The 14042-nt window shown below is 45.1% G+C and overlaps 1 protein-coding gene across 5 annotated transcripts in view; it reads left to right on the top strand.

The window, feature by feature from the left end:
• Arhgap44 (Rho GTPase activating protein 44) overlaps positions 1–14042 on the top strand; it is a 171130-nt gene that overhangs the window by 127536 nt on the left and 29552 nt on the right. For all 5 annotated transcript variants that reach the window (XM_021176398.1, XM_021176400.1, XM_021176399.2 and 2 more), the window contains exons 8-12: positions 3710–3778; positions 5961–6042; positions 6450–6577; positions 13036–13147; positions 13497–13578. In XM_021176398.1, the coding sequence (XP_021032057.1) occupies positions 3710–3778; positions 5961–6042; positions 6450–6577; positions 13036–13147; positions 13497–13578 (473 nt within the window). The remainder of the gene's footprint in view (positions 1–3709; positions 3779–5960; positions 6043–6449; positions 6578–13035; positions 13148–13496; positions 13579–14042) is intronic.

Genomic DNA, 14042 nt, shown 5'->3' with positions numbered 1-14042 from the left:
CACAATATGTATTCATTGATAAGTGGATATTAGCCCAAAACTTAGGATACCCAAGATATAAGATACAATTTGATAAATGCATGAAACTCAAGAAGAATGAAGACCAAAGTGTGGACACTGTGCACCTTCTTAGAATTGGGTTGAATCTTTCTTAGAAGGGGACACAAAATAGATATTGAAGGTCAATGGAAGGAACTGGGGGGAAGAGGGAATGGGAAGGGGTCTGGAGGGGAGCTCATATGTAGGGAGAGCCTGGAGAGAGAAGGGAGATCGGCAGTGGGGGGACAATTTCTAGAACATACCAGGGACCTGGGATGGGAGAGGCCCCAGAGGGTCTAGGGGGGTGACTTTAGCTGAGACTCCTAGCAGTGGGGGATGTGAATCCGCAAGTGGCTACTTCCTGTAGCCAGGCAGGAGTTCCAGTGAAGGGATAAGGACAGCAACCCACCCACAAAACCTTCGACCCAAAATGTGTTCTGTCTACAAGAAGTGCAGGAACAAAGATAGAGCAGAGACTGAGGGAATGACCAACCAATGACTGCTGAAAATTGAGATCCATCCCATGAGCAAGGACCAATCCCTGACTGTTAATGATAGCATGTGTAATTTATGTGTGTTTATTGAGCATGATGTTCTCGGCCTTTCCTGGATCTATTGGGTTTTGAAAACTTGGGGACATTCTCAGTAATTGCTGTTTTAAATCTTACGTTTACACTGTTCTTTCATTTTTCTCTTAGAATGTATTAAATATTCTGCATAAAAAAGTATTGGTTTCAATGTTTTTAATATTAGATTTTTTCCAGATTGTGATATATCTCTATATATATAAGTCTAACATTCACTTATGTTTCATATTTACCTTATACAAAGAACCTGAAGGGAATTAATTTTTTAAATTTATTCTTTGACAATTTCATATACATATGTAATGTATTGTACCCTCTCATTAACTTTCTTTACATAACCCTGAAGGGAAAATTTCAAAATAATCTGTTTATTTATTCTTGAGTATGTGTAGGGTGTGTGTGGGTGTGTGTATGTGTATGTATCATGTACTGTGTACATATTTGTGTGTGCATGTGTGTGGAGGCCAGAGGCTTGATCATTCTCGCTTCATATATTGAAGCAACATGTATGACTTGCGCCCAGAGCTCAAAAGCTATCATCTCGTCTAGCTGGCAAGCTTGTTCCAAGGACCCCTTGTTTCTTCCTCCTTCAGCACACTGGCATTGCGGGCGGCCCACAGGCCCACCTAGCATTTGCATGAGCAGGAACCATCTGAACCCCAGAACTCATGCTTTCGAGGCACACCCCCTTCTGTCATTCTTAACAGGGTCTGTCCTCAGAAGGAATTATTTTGTCAAAGTTTAACACACATGGGGCTGGAGAGATGGCTCAGCATTTAAGAGCAGTCAGTGTTCTTCCAGAGGTCCCAAGTTCAATTCCTAGTAACCACATGGTGGCACACAACCATCTCTAATGAGATCTGATTCCCTCTTTTTGTGTGTCTGAAGATAGCTACAGTACACTCATATAAATAAAATTAAAATAAAAAAAAGAATTTAAAAAGTTTAGCACACATGCACACATACACATACACCCTGGGCTAATCAACCCTAGAAAGAAGGAAGGAGCTCACAGCATCCCCCCAAGTCTAGCTATCATACCTAAAAGAGGAGTAAAATATGGAAGCTTCCTAGTTAAATTCCAAGCTCAGAATCATAGTCTCAAAACATAAAACTAAATAAAAAAGAAAAACCAGCCCAACTTTTATCATAGAACCACAGACTGTGTTGCTCTTCGTTAAACACATCAAGGAACTGACAGTGGGCACTAAATGTAATTGACAGACACAATAAATCTAGGGGAAGCTAACCTCTATAAAAATATAAACTAATAACATATTACTTTAATTTCTCTCATTTATTTGATGGTGATTGAATAAAATGATCATGGGAAACAAAAATTTATGAATTATTCCTTGTAGGAGACTGCTCTGTGTGTGGCAGTATATAGTTCAGTTCTGATGTTCAGAATCATAAGTCAACTGCCCACTTTGTCATAAAGGAGTAAGGAGGTGGGTCCAGACACATTTGAGGGGTACATATTGGACACTATACTAGTGAGGAAATAGGAACGTGCTCCAACCATAGAATCAATTTATCCGTATGTCAGAGACCTATACAGCAGTCTGGGCCTGTTTTTATTGTTGTTTGTTTTTTGTTTTTTTTTAAGATTTATTTATTTATTATATGTAAGTACACTGTAGCTGTCCTCAGATACTCCAGATTTCGTTACGGATGGTTGTGAGCCACCATATGGTTGCTGGGATTTGAACTCGGGACCTTCGGAAGAGCAGTCGGTGCTCTTAACCACTGAGCCATCTCGCCAGCCCTGTTGTTTGTTTTTATTTACCCAAGCACCTGTATGAAACAGTGTGAGCGGGTAGAATAGAGGATCCAGGGCAAACAGTGCTTGTGGTGGTGATTTCCACCTGTCAGAATCTGGCTATTTCTTTTGCATTCTTCTGAGTTGTAAACTAGAAGACACGAGTTTAGACATGTTGTACTCCGTTGGTCATATTTTACTACTCTTTTCACCACTGTGATGGAATGCCTGCCTGAAGCAACTTAAGGGAGGAAAGGTTTCTTTCCTCTCCTTGTTTTAGGGGACCCAGTCCATCATGACAGAGGATATACTGCCTCTGTGGCTGTGGGAATGTGGCTGAGACTTCCCCTTCATACGTCATGACTACCTGCGGTCTCACAGGAAGGCCAACTCTTCCTGAAGCACAGGGCTGCCTGCTTCTGTTTGTTCAGGGCCGGTGTTGGCTTTGTGTGCTATTGCTCTGCCGGTCTGATTCCAGTTTGCAAACTCTTCTCAGTGAGTGCTTCTTCTAAGGAGTGTGGCTTCTGGATGCCACATAGCTTCTACACACAAGGACAGAGTGACATCCCCAAGATGCTACTAGCACCAGTGTATGCTGCTCAAAGAACACTTATTGTGCCTGCTGTGGCTGTCTCTCTGGAACTGAAACCCTCTCTTCTCAGAATAGAATGTTCCAGATCCCAGGGCAGCATTAGGCTCGATTGCCTCCCAAGTGGACAGAACGCCTGGTGGTGAAGAACTTTGAACTCTGTTAAGTTTGTGTGCGACATAGGAGCGAGTCAGAATTTGCCAAGTTTTCAATCAGCCATCCTTCCCCACTATGAACCTTGTCTATCCAGGTTTTCTGCAGATCACTGCCTTTCTGTTCCTTTCCCACATGCTCATGGTCATCCAGTCAGTTTGAGGGTGAAGGCTATCAGGAAGGTGAAGTGACCCAAGCCAAGCAGTGGCAGAGGGACGCAAGCCACTGTGTGTGCCTGGAGTTGCTTCTGGTGGCAGGTGGCAGGTGGCAGGGCAAGCCTCTGAGGTGTAGAGAGCTCATTTGCACATCACTGTCCCACACCAGCTTGGATTTGCTAGCCCATAAGTTAAAGCTCTGGGAAACTACTAGTATGGTAAACTTCCAAAGTCACTTCTTTCTAGATCCATGGTTGAGAGACAAGAAGTCCCACGGGAAGACTATTCAACACGTGGCATACTATTGAAAATCGGGTCCAGCAGGGTTTAAGCCCTTTCCTCCCGTGCTGTCTGGGACAGGTGTTGGCCACCCTCCCCCAGTATTCTCTTTTTAACCTTGCTTCTATAATTTTACCTTGCACAGGACCAGCTTTCTGCTGACATGTACAGTTTTGTGGCCAAAGAAATTGACTATGCAAACTACTTTCAAACGGTAAGGGTCCACCCAGGTAAGCCTGCAGACAGTCTTTATAGACGGCCATGATGTGCACGGCAAAGGAGGATGGGCAGTTATAACAGGGGGCCTTCTGATTGCGTGAAAGCATCAGTGGAGGGAGTGAGGGGTGGGGTGGGGTGAGGTGGGCAGCGCTTTGTTGGTTCAATCTCTAGGTGAATTCTGTCCTCCGTGTGTAAAAACCTAAGCTTGAAACAGAACCCCATCCCTGAGGATGAATACAGCCTAGCTAACCAGTAGCAGGGATTCTCAACCAAGAGTGGTGCTTCCCCCTTTCTTCGAGCACTTTGGGAGTTAACAGATGCCTCTGGTTGTCCCAGCTCAGGAAGGCCGTGGCGCTGTGTCAGTGGTAGACAAAGGGGAGCACTAAGCCTCTTCAGATGTACAGGCGGCTCCGTACAGCAGAGTTGCCCAACCCAGGAAGTCCAAAGACCCATGCTGAGACACCTAGATTTGTGACAGCAAAGGATTTGAGAAGAATAGGAAGATATTCAGCTCCCCATAAAAGCATATTTGTTTCTATTGAGGATCTTTGCCAACTTCAAAAGGCAATGATTGATTTGGCCTGGTGACTGCCTCTCCTCCGTGAAAGCAGATTTAGAGTCCAGAGACAGGATCTGAGGCACCTGAGCTTCAGTCAGCCGGTCCTGATCATTTGGACCCTGGTTCCTTGCCAGAGTGAACATACGGCTCAATAAAAGAAATGGTAGAAAAGCATTGACAGGGAAATCATCCTGGAGAACAGTTGAGTGTACCTGTTCGCTAAAACCCACCAGCTTTCACTTCATGACCAAAGAACTGGTGGGAGAAGAAAAGAAGTGACTCAGGAAGAGTAGCAGGCAGACGGATCTGAGACATACAAAGTGCTCAGTGGGGTGCACCGGGTGAACAGCTGCAGGCTCTGGCACTTTCCTGCATTAATAGGGATGCAGACTGTCGCAATTCCCCCTTACACACACACACACACACACACACACACACACACACCCCTACAATAGAGCTGCTAAGTATCACTTCCTATACAGAATGTCTGCTTCAAAGTTGTATTGATTCATTTTCTGTTGCCGTTGTCAAACACCATGCCCCAAAAGCTGCTCCTCCAAGGAAGGGTCTCTTTGGGACTTCTGGTCCCAGAGAGATACGGTTCATCATGGAGGAAAAGCTTGGCAGCAGCCAGGCATGGAAGTCCAGGAAAGAAGCCGAGAGCTCACATCCTCAAATACAGTCAAGAAGCAGAGCCGGCAAACTGGAAGTAGAAGGGCTTTTTCCTCTCCAAGGCTGCCCCTTCCTCCAGCAAGGCCTGCCATCTGAACACCACGCTGAAACAGCACCACCATCTGGGGACCAAGTCGTCACATGTGGGAGACTGAAGCCAATTGCTCACTTAAGCCACTGCAGTAGTATATTTTCAAACGCATTCCATGGACTTGACTTATGAAATCCCCAGCGCCCAGGCTTCGTCAGGCTGCTTCCCAGGCCCCAGGTTCCTTCTGTCCCACACTAATGCTGTCATTGTTTATGCTCCGTGCCAGGCTTTTGTTTAGTTTGGGGGAGATGGACAGCCAGAAAATAAATGAAGTCATTCTTGCTTATGAGTTTTCCTTGGCCCTAAGCAACACTGCAGTTGTTTCTTTAATGGATTGGGTGGCGAGAACACCTTGAAAGAGTTTGTTCTCAGGACCACGTGACTATAGACAAAGCCATTGTGCCTCTCAGGGTGTATATGAAGTAGAACCACATGATTTCTAAGCACTTACATGTTCCAAGTGACTAGCAGAAATCAGGATGCACATAGACTGCTCTGGCAAACAGACCTCAGCATGTATTTTCTGTTTACATTCATATTCACCAATTGTTGCACCTTCCTTGCTACCTTCAGCTTAGAGGATGGGGGTCCAGGTGAGGTCAGGTGATCCAAAGCAAGTTCCCTAAGCCAGGCTCCAGCTCAGGCAGATTCCCCTATTCCTTCCCGGTTCTCCTACCTCCTATGTTTCCATGCAGAGTGACCCCCTTTTCCATTCTGGCTGAAGCACTGGAGGAGGTTGAGGGCTATCCTGTCTGCTTCCTCCATGAGCAAGTGCCTTTGTGAAGAAAGCAGGCCTCTGTAGAAGGCTGCTTCCCTTTGGCAAAGTGTAATATGTTTGTTCTTGTGTTTTCTCAGCTAATAGAAGTGCAAGCTGAGTACCACAGGAAGTCACTGACACTGCTGCAGGCTGTGTTGCCTCAGATCAAAGCACAGCAGGGTAAGTGCAAGCCTCCCTCAGAGCTGGGAGGGTGGGGAGCCTGCTTGCCCTCCTGGATGAGAAGAGCTCTCCCCACCTCTGCTCTCCTGGGAAAGCTGTGTTTAGAGGAGCTGGTAGACCTCTCTGAGCTGGTGTTCACTAGTGACCCAAAGCTGAGCTCATCCCTCCACCCTTGCAGGGCAGTGAGATGGGTGTGTGTAGTATGGCTGTCACATTAACCCCAGTGCTGCCAGGTTCTGTTCTCTCCACGCCTTTCCATTTTCCACTAAGCCACAAGAGCGAATGCTCCTCTGGACCCCCTGTTTCTTTGGTACTCTGTGCAGAATCTGGAGAAAGAGAGAAAGAATCTGTCGTAAGTGGCCTTGGGAAGCTACTAACTGGCCCCTTTCTTGCTCACCCCTCCCCAGAGGCCTGGGTGGAGAAGCCTTCCTTTGGGAAGCCCCTGGAGGAGCACCTGATGATCAGTGGCCGAGAGATCGCCTTCCCTATCGAGGCGTGTGTGACGATGCTGCTGGAGTGTGGGATGCAGGAGGAGGTAGGCACAAAGCATCCACACCCATCTCCCAGCTGATTTGCTCTTCTAAGAGGCAGGGTCTGCAGGAGCTTCTCCGCAGTAGCATCCCCACCCTAGATCACTAAATTAAGATGTGTGCCAAGTTGGGCAATATTGTCTCTTCTGCAGATACTAAATAGGCACTGCATTCTCTTGAGAAGTTTGACTTTTACAGAGACTGCGGGAGATTAACAGGTGCCCATGAAGGCTGAGTGATGGAATTCTAGGCGTCAGTTCTTCATATTCAATGTGATTGGGTGGTTTGGCAATTCTGCTGCTGCTCTTACCTCTATTCTTCTTACCTCCTCCCTCTCTTCATCCTCCGTCTTTGCCACGTCTTCATTTCCCTCCTTCCTCCTCCCCCACTTCCCCTTCTTCTTCCTTGTCTTCTCTAATTATCCTCTTCCTCTGCTTCCTTCTCCTTCCCTTCTTTTTCCTCTCTCCTCCTCCCCCTTCCCATTCCTCCTCCTTTGCTTTTCCTAGGTCTCCTCCTCTTCCTCTTCTGCCACCTTTGGGTTAGAACTTTTCTGATTTTCAGGATAGCGCTCTTGCCCATCCATTTTGTACAGATCTTCACAATTTCACCGATCAGGACATTGGAATATTCTTTTCAGAGCATCCTGTAAGGAAGAGCTATGAAGAATTGATGGCGGGCACCCTTTGTCCTGCCTAGTCAGTCATTTGTTTGATTTTATCTCCAGGCTATTTTAGCATCTTCGCTTCACTTTTCTTTAGCCTGATCAGCCACTCTGTATTGATGTAGGGCATGCTATCTATTCATTATCTATTACTAAACAAAATATAAACATGGAATGAAAGGTCATAAATATATTAGAAGAGATGAGTCATTTGATACTGAGAAAATATATAAAAATGGGATGAGGGCTTATAAACTTACTGGAAGAGATGAGTCCAGCTGAGGGAAATGAAGACATGGCAAAGACGGAGGATGAAGAGAGAGAGGAGGTAAGATTCATCCAGTAAGCATGATTTGTCCAAGACAGGCTATATTCTCTGAGTGCAAGACCACATAGGACAAACTGAGGGCTGAGGAAGAGAAGAAAGGCAGCATCATGCGCAGCTGTGTTGGCTGAGTTTTGTGTACCAGGTCTGTCCTACATATAGATATTTAAAAATAAAATTCAAAGGACACATGACGTGAGGAGCTGGCTGCTTGTGAAAGGGGACCATGAAACTTCTGAACATCTTGGTCACTGGAATACCATGGGCTGGAAAAAAACAGGACTGAAGTACAAAAATGTGGCTGATTTAGCTCCAGGAGGGCAGGTTTTTATATGATGGCTATGATGAATAATATGATTGTCACATTTTAGTTAACGATAGAGCTGTTGATGAGTTAGAGAGTCAGATGAGACAAGGCAGGATTATTGTTGATTGCTGTGGTTATGAGTCCTTTCCTGAACACTGAATTCATATATGTTTGTATTCAGAAGTAATGGTATATTGTAAAAAAACGAAGAGAGAGAGATTCAGTGTGAGAGTTTTCAAGTTCTTTATGAAGAAGCCATAGCATCTTACAAAGAAATTGTGCATCCACTACCCAATAATGAACTAGAAGAATTAAAGGATAATGTCAACTTAATCACAAAATGGATTGGGCAATGGGTCAAGGATAACAACTCTCAATGTACAGACTGGCCGTCCAGGCATGGGGGTGTACACCTTTAATTCCAGATCCCAGGAGGCAGAGACTGGTCTACATAGTGAGTTCTAGACCAGCCAGCCAGGGCTGCATAGTGAGCCTGGCTGCTCACAGTATAGTCACCCTTGTTAATATCACTCAGCTCACTTAGTAGGCATTGCCCAAGGGTCAGTAGAAGAAAACTAGGTTGTAGCTCTAGCTGATGCCTGGATTTCTTTATCTCCATGAGAAAGCTTAAACAATCTCACATATGAATATAAAATAAGGATTGAGACTGAAAATGGTCATCAAATTCACCTCATAAATAATAAATATGATCAGTGGATGCATGTCTTTTAAGTTTAATCACCAAAATGCGGTATCTTAAAAATGGAAAACTAAATATAAAAACCATAAAATTTCAAAAGGGAAAAGAATAAATATGGATTATCTGCCTTAAGTATCTGCCATACAAGCAGGAGGACCTAAGCTGGGATATCCAACAGTCCCGTCAAGAAATGGCTGCATGTACACTACTGGAATTCTAGTGCTGGGGCAAGAGGGGGCACAGATAGGATTTCTGGAATTTACTGGATTCCTTCCTAACCATACCATAGAGCTGTGAATTTTAGGTGTAGTTAGAGAGCCCTTTTCAAGGGCCTAAGACAGAGAGCAATAGGAGAAATACCCCGTGTCCTCCTCTGGTGCCCATCACCTGCCCACATTGCCTTATAGTACCCATAGACACTGAAAAGGGAATAAATATGGAGTCTTGTTTTGTTTGTGTCTTTATATGGTAAAAACTCTGTTATAGTTTCATAGTTGTTACCAGTGGAAAATGTAAAAAGGGTCTCCTTGGTCCTTAAAAAAGTCTTATGGAAGAGGCTAATTGAGCTTTTTTGGTCTGTCTGTTGTCGATCTCTCTCCCTCCCTCCTTTCTTTTTGTACTATTTATTTATTTATTTATTTATTTATTTATTTAGGCAGCATCTCACCCTATAGGCCAAGCTTGTATGGGAACTTGCTATCTAGCCTTGATTATTTCTTTTAATTATAGAAAAACTTACAGGAAGATAAAACAATGAGTCTTATACCCTTGTCACCTTGGTTCTTCTCCACCCCCACTAATTCTTGTCTTAGTTATTTAGAAGCAGACTATATCTGCCATAGTCTCATTATATGCTATTACAATCGTCTTTAGCATTGTCAAGTTCCTAGTCAGTTGGTGAACTGACCTCTGATGTTCCCTGCCTTATCTCTGCCTCTCTGGTCTCTGCCCTTCTGGGAACACTCTTCCTCTAGACAGAGCCACTCCTGCTTTTTGCCTTATTTTTCCCACTGTGCATCACCTCCTTTCTTTTATGAACAAATACGATCAGCCTTTCCTCAACCTAGAAAAGAATAGGTCCCCTGTAGCCCAGGGGAGCCTGCCATTCCTCTCCCTACCCCATTGGTTGTGTTTCTTTATGAAGCACAACTCCAAAGAAAACTCTCAACATTCACTACCATGTGCCAACCATGAGTCACCCTCTCTCTCCTTGTGCTATTACTTCTGTGCCTCTTTGTGACTTTTCTAGTGCTGTGACAAAACACCACGGCCAAGGCACTTTATAAGAGGAAGTATTTAATGTGGGGCTCCTACTTTCAGAGGGTTGGAGTCCTTGATGGTGGAGCATGCTTGTTCCCTGACAGCAGGAGCAGCTGAGAGCTCACATCCTCATTCGGGAGGCAGAGTGGAGCCTGTCTGTCACTACATTGTGGGTTCTTCTTTCTTCCACCCTTTCAACTGCCTAACACTAGATAGGAGAGAAGAAAGGATGGAGAGGAAAGGAAAGCTGAATTAGATTGGGGGCCAGAAATGAGGAGACATGATCATTAGATTACTTCCTGCTGTTTAGGGGCATCAAATTCTTTGGGACAAATTTGATCTTCACCATCAGGATATCTGATTTCTCCTTCTTTCTTCTTTGCACGTAACTACTTAACAAACCATGGTGGCTCTGGGCTCTAGCATTTATATACCTCTCTGAAAAGTCCCCAGAATTCCAAACATCACACCCTTGCAGAAACTATCTGCAGCTGGCAAAACAACGCCCCTGCTAGAGCATGAGGCAAATCAGTCAGCTGCTGTGGATAATCTAAAGCAGTCCCATATCTAACACTTGGGAATAAAACAAAAACATATTCTTATAATATTTTCAAATATTATATATATATTTTTTAAATTTTTTAGGAACCTTAAAACCAAAACTGCCACTGTAGCGGAGAGCTAACTGGAAATAGAATGAAGCTTTTGAAACCCCAAAGTCCACTTCCATGGACACACGTCCTCCAACAATGCCACACCTCCTAATCCTTCCCAAACAGTTCTACTAACTGGGAACTAAGTATTCAAACATGAGCCCATGGAAGCCATTCTCATTAAAATAAACACAGTCCCCATCATCTTAGAGCTCAAACTACCCTCACTGATCTTCCAAGCCACCGATGACCAGCACCAGCTCCATTTGTCTCTACCAGATCCAGCTATGGTGGCAGTCCCATATCATGGCCCCCGGGACCACAACATCCCTTGTATAGGCCTCTGCTCTCCTCCCTGTCAGGTTGTTTTCTATTATAATCATCGACTCCTCAACTCCTCGGTCTGTACCTTAGACTTTGAGGATTCTTCCCATGGTGTCTGTTCTTCCTGAATTACGCCCCAGCCTGTATGTGGATGTGTCCCATGTGCAGGCTCCACTCTGCCTTCGTTGGCATTTTTCCAGTGGGCCTTGTAAACCCCTTGACTGACTAACTAGCTAACTAGTACTGAACTAACTAGCTATATTCACAATCCCCCTTTAATAAGACAGCCTTTAGTGTTATGTAGCTGCTTATACTATCTGTTCCCCCTTTATCCATAAGGCACTGGGTAGTGGATGCCGGAAGCATGAAGAACATCAAATCATGTGTCGCTTTGTTCCTTCTATGTCTGCACACTCTTATAAGAAAGTTAGATTTATAAATTAGGTACAGTAAGAGACTGTGTTAATTATTCTTTGGTTGGTTGATAAAACACTATAACCAGAGGCAAGAAAGGAGCGGGATGAGAGTCCATCACAGTGGTGAGGCCGAGCACACAGAGGCCAGCATGGTGGCAGGGTAGGACATTTGAGAGCTTACATCTTTAACAGCAAACACTAGGCAGAGATAGCAAACTGGAAGTGTCATGAAGCTTGAAACCCTCAGAGCCTACCTCCAATGATGTACTTTCCCCAGGGAAGCTACACCTCCTAACCCTCCCCCAAACAGTGCTGGGGACCAAGTGCTCAAGTGTTTAAGCTCATGAGAACACTTATCATTCAGATCACCACAAAGACTCATAGTCATTAATAATAAAACAGAATGGCTCTAATAGCATGTTGTAATAAAAGAATTTAGTTTATGAGTGATTCCTTTCCAGAATTTTTGGTTTAGTATTTCCAAACTGCAAATGACTATGGGTAACTGAGACCATGGAACAGGAAAAAATACAGATAGGGCCAGGACCACTGCGTTTGACGGCTTGGTCCCTCCTCTTTTGTATTACCCTTCCCTAACACTACTGGCTCTTCCTGAGTAGTCATTGCATGGTTCTAAGTCCTAAGTCAGTCTTTGTGTGTGCTCCATAGCTTGCTGTCCTTGTCACAGCAGCCTGACGGACACATCTGCCTGCACTGGTTAGTATGACCTCCTCACACATGCCAGCGAGCTCTTGTCTCACATCCACTGAGAAGGGGTCAATACCATCAGCTCAGAAGCTACCTGGGAACATTTTCTTTGGAAGGAACTTGGAAATCTGAGTGGCCATAAAGCCAAAGAGGAATGAGGGCCGGCCGGCCGGCCAGCTTGCTTTTCAGTCTGGGGGGCACCTAAGGAGATACAGCAGAAAGCCAGGGGGTTCCACACTTTACTGCACTGGGACTGGGGCTTCCTTCCCACTCTGACCTGCATTTATCATCTTTTTCAAACACCCCCATTTACCCCAGCTTCACTTTATAGTTTGAGGCTGCTCATTTGGACCTGAGTGGAGTAACACCAAAGTAATGCTAAAAACAGAACCTGGAGCTTTGCACGCCATGCCATGTACCCTTCTTCTCAGGACACGGGTGCTACTTAGTTCTTCTTGTGCCTCCCAGTGTCTACTCAAGTACACACATGCATGTGTACATGGACCAGTGCTTCTCAACCTGTAGGTCATGATCCCTTTGGGGAGGTCGAATGACCCTTTCACAGGGGTCACCTAAGACCACTGGAATATACTGATACTACTGTTCATAACAGTAGCAAAATTACAGTTATGAAGGAGCAATGAAAAAAGTTTTATGGCTGGGGTCGCCACAACATGAGAAACTGAATTAAAGGGTGACAGCATTTGAAGGTTGACAACTATTTACCACAGACATTTGTTTGTTCAAGTTATTAAACCTTCAAGTTTGACAGCTCTCAGGCATATTCTCCAAGATTTACTCTAAGTGCAACAAGAACCAGGCCCAGGAGAGTCCAAGGTTCAGATACCCAGTACACTTGGTCAGTCAGTTCCGTGAGCCACCAGGCACAAGCTGCCACACTGAGACCAGCGCAGTGGACTCTTGAGCTGCCCGAGTCTGAGGGAGATGCCTAAGAAAGTAGGGAGCTGCAACATCAGAACACGGCATTAGTGAAGTGCTGGAGGACGGTGGTCCAGAGGGAGGAGCAGGTAGACTTCCTATTCTTAGCTTTTCTCTCGTTCCTCTGCTGAGTTGCTGGCCATCCTCTCACCCCTCCATCCTATCGGTAGGGCCTCTTCCGGGTAGCCCCCTCAGCCTCCAAGCTGAAGAAGCTGAAAGCTGCTCTGGACTGCTGTGTGGTGGATGTCCAGGAGTACTCGGCTGACCCCCATGCCATAGCAGGTAAGTACCCTCCACCTCTGAGCCAGGGTTCACGGGGAAGCGATAGCAAGGGCAGTGTGGCTCTGTGTCTGGAACAGTGGCTTCAGAGGTCCACTTGGGGCCCTGATTGTTCTGATCAGTGAAGGAAGACTACCTTAGCTGTACAACTAGGCAACGGCAAGGTGATGCGAAAAACAAGGGGCAGGGCTATATAATGTTCAGCCCAGGTACTCTCGAGGCCTAGCCACTGTTCACATGGAAAACCACTATTTAATCTTGTGTTGTCCAAGGAATCGTGTCCAAATGGAGCTGTGTAGGCTGATGTGGTTTGTGCTGTTGTGTTGTAACAGCTTACTGTATTTATGCCCAGGGGCTTTGAAGTCTTATCTCCGAGAGTTGCCGGAGCCTCTTATGACCTTTGAACTCTATGACGAATGGATCCAGGCTTCTAAGTGAGTACCCCGTGTTGGATTGTGCTGTGCGTTGAGATTATGGGGATGATGATCATCCGTGTATCTGTGGACCATTAGATGCTTAGGTTCCTCATACAAAGCAGCCAGCATAGTGTTTGCATAGACCCTCATGTGCCATCCATAGATTACTTAGAATGTCCAATGCCATGTAAATAGTTGATAAACTCTACTGTGTATAGGTTCATTGAAGTGTGACAGCCTGTGAGCTGGGATCCAGCTACAGGCCTTCTTCTTTCTATCATGAAGGACTGTTGGCGAGTGTTCCCAAAAAAGCATGTCCAAGAACACTGCCAGCAGCTCTATATGGGCAGTTACTAATGGCTCTTGAGAAAGGGACAGAGGCATTTCCTCATGTTCTGAGGCAAGTAAGAAGTCGATAGAGCCACTCTGGCACCTTAAGGAGGACACATGTGGCTTATATATTTATAAATATATTGAAGATT

The sequence above is a fragment of the Mus caroli genome, chromosome 11 (genome assembly GCF_900094665.2).
Source record: "Mus caroli chromosome 11, CAROLI_EIJ_v1.1, whole genome shotgun sequence".
NCBI lineage: Eukaryota > Metazoa > Chordata > Mammalia > Rodentia > Muridae > Mus > Mus caroli.
This window is presented reverse-complemented; position numbering and strand designations above follow the sequence as displayed.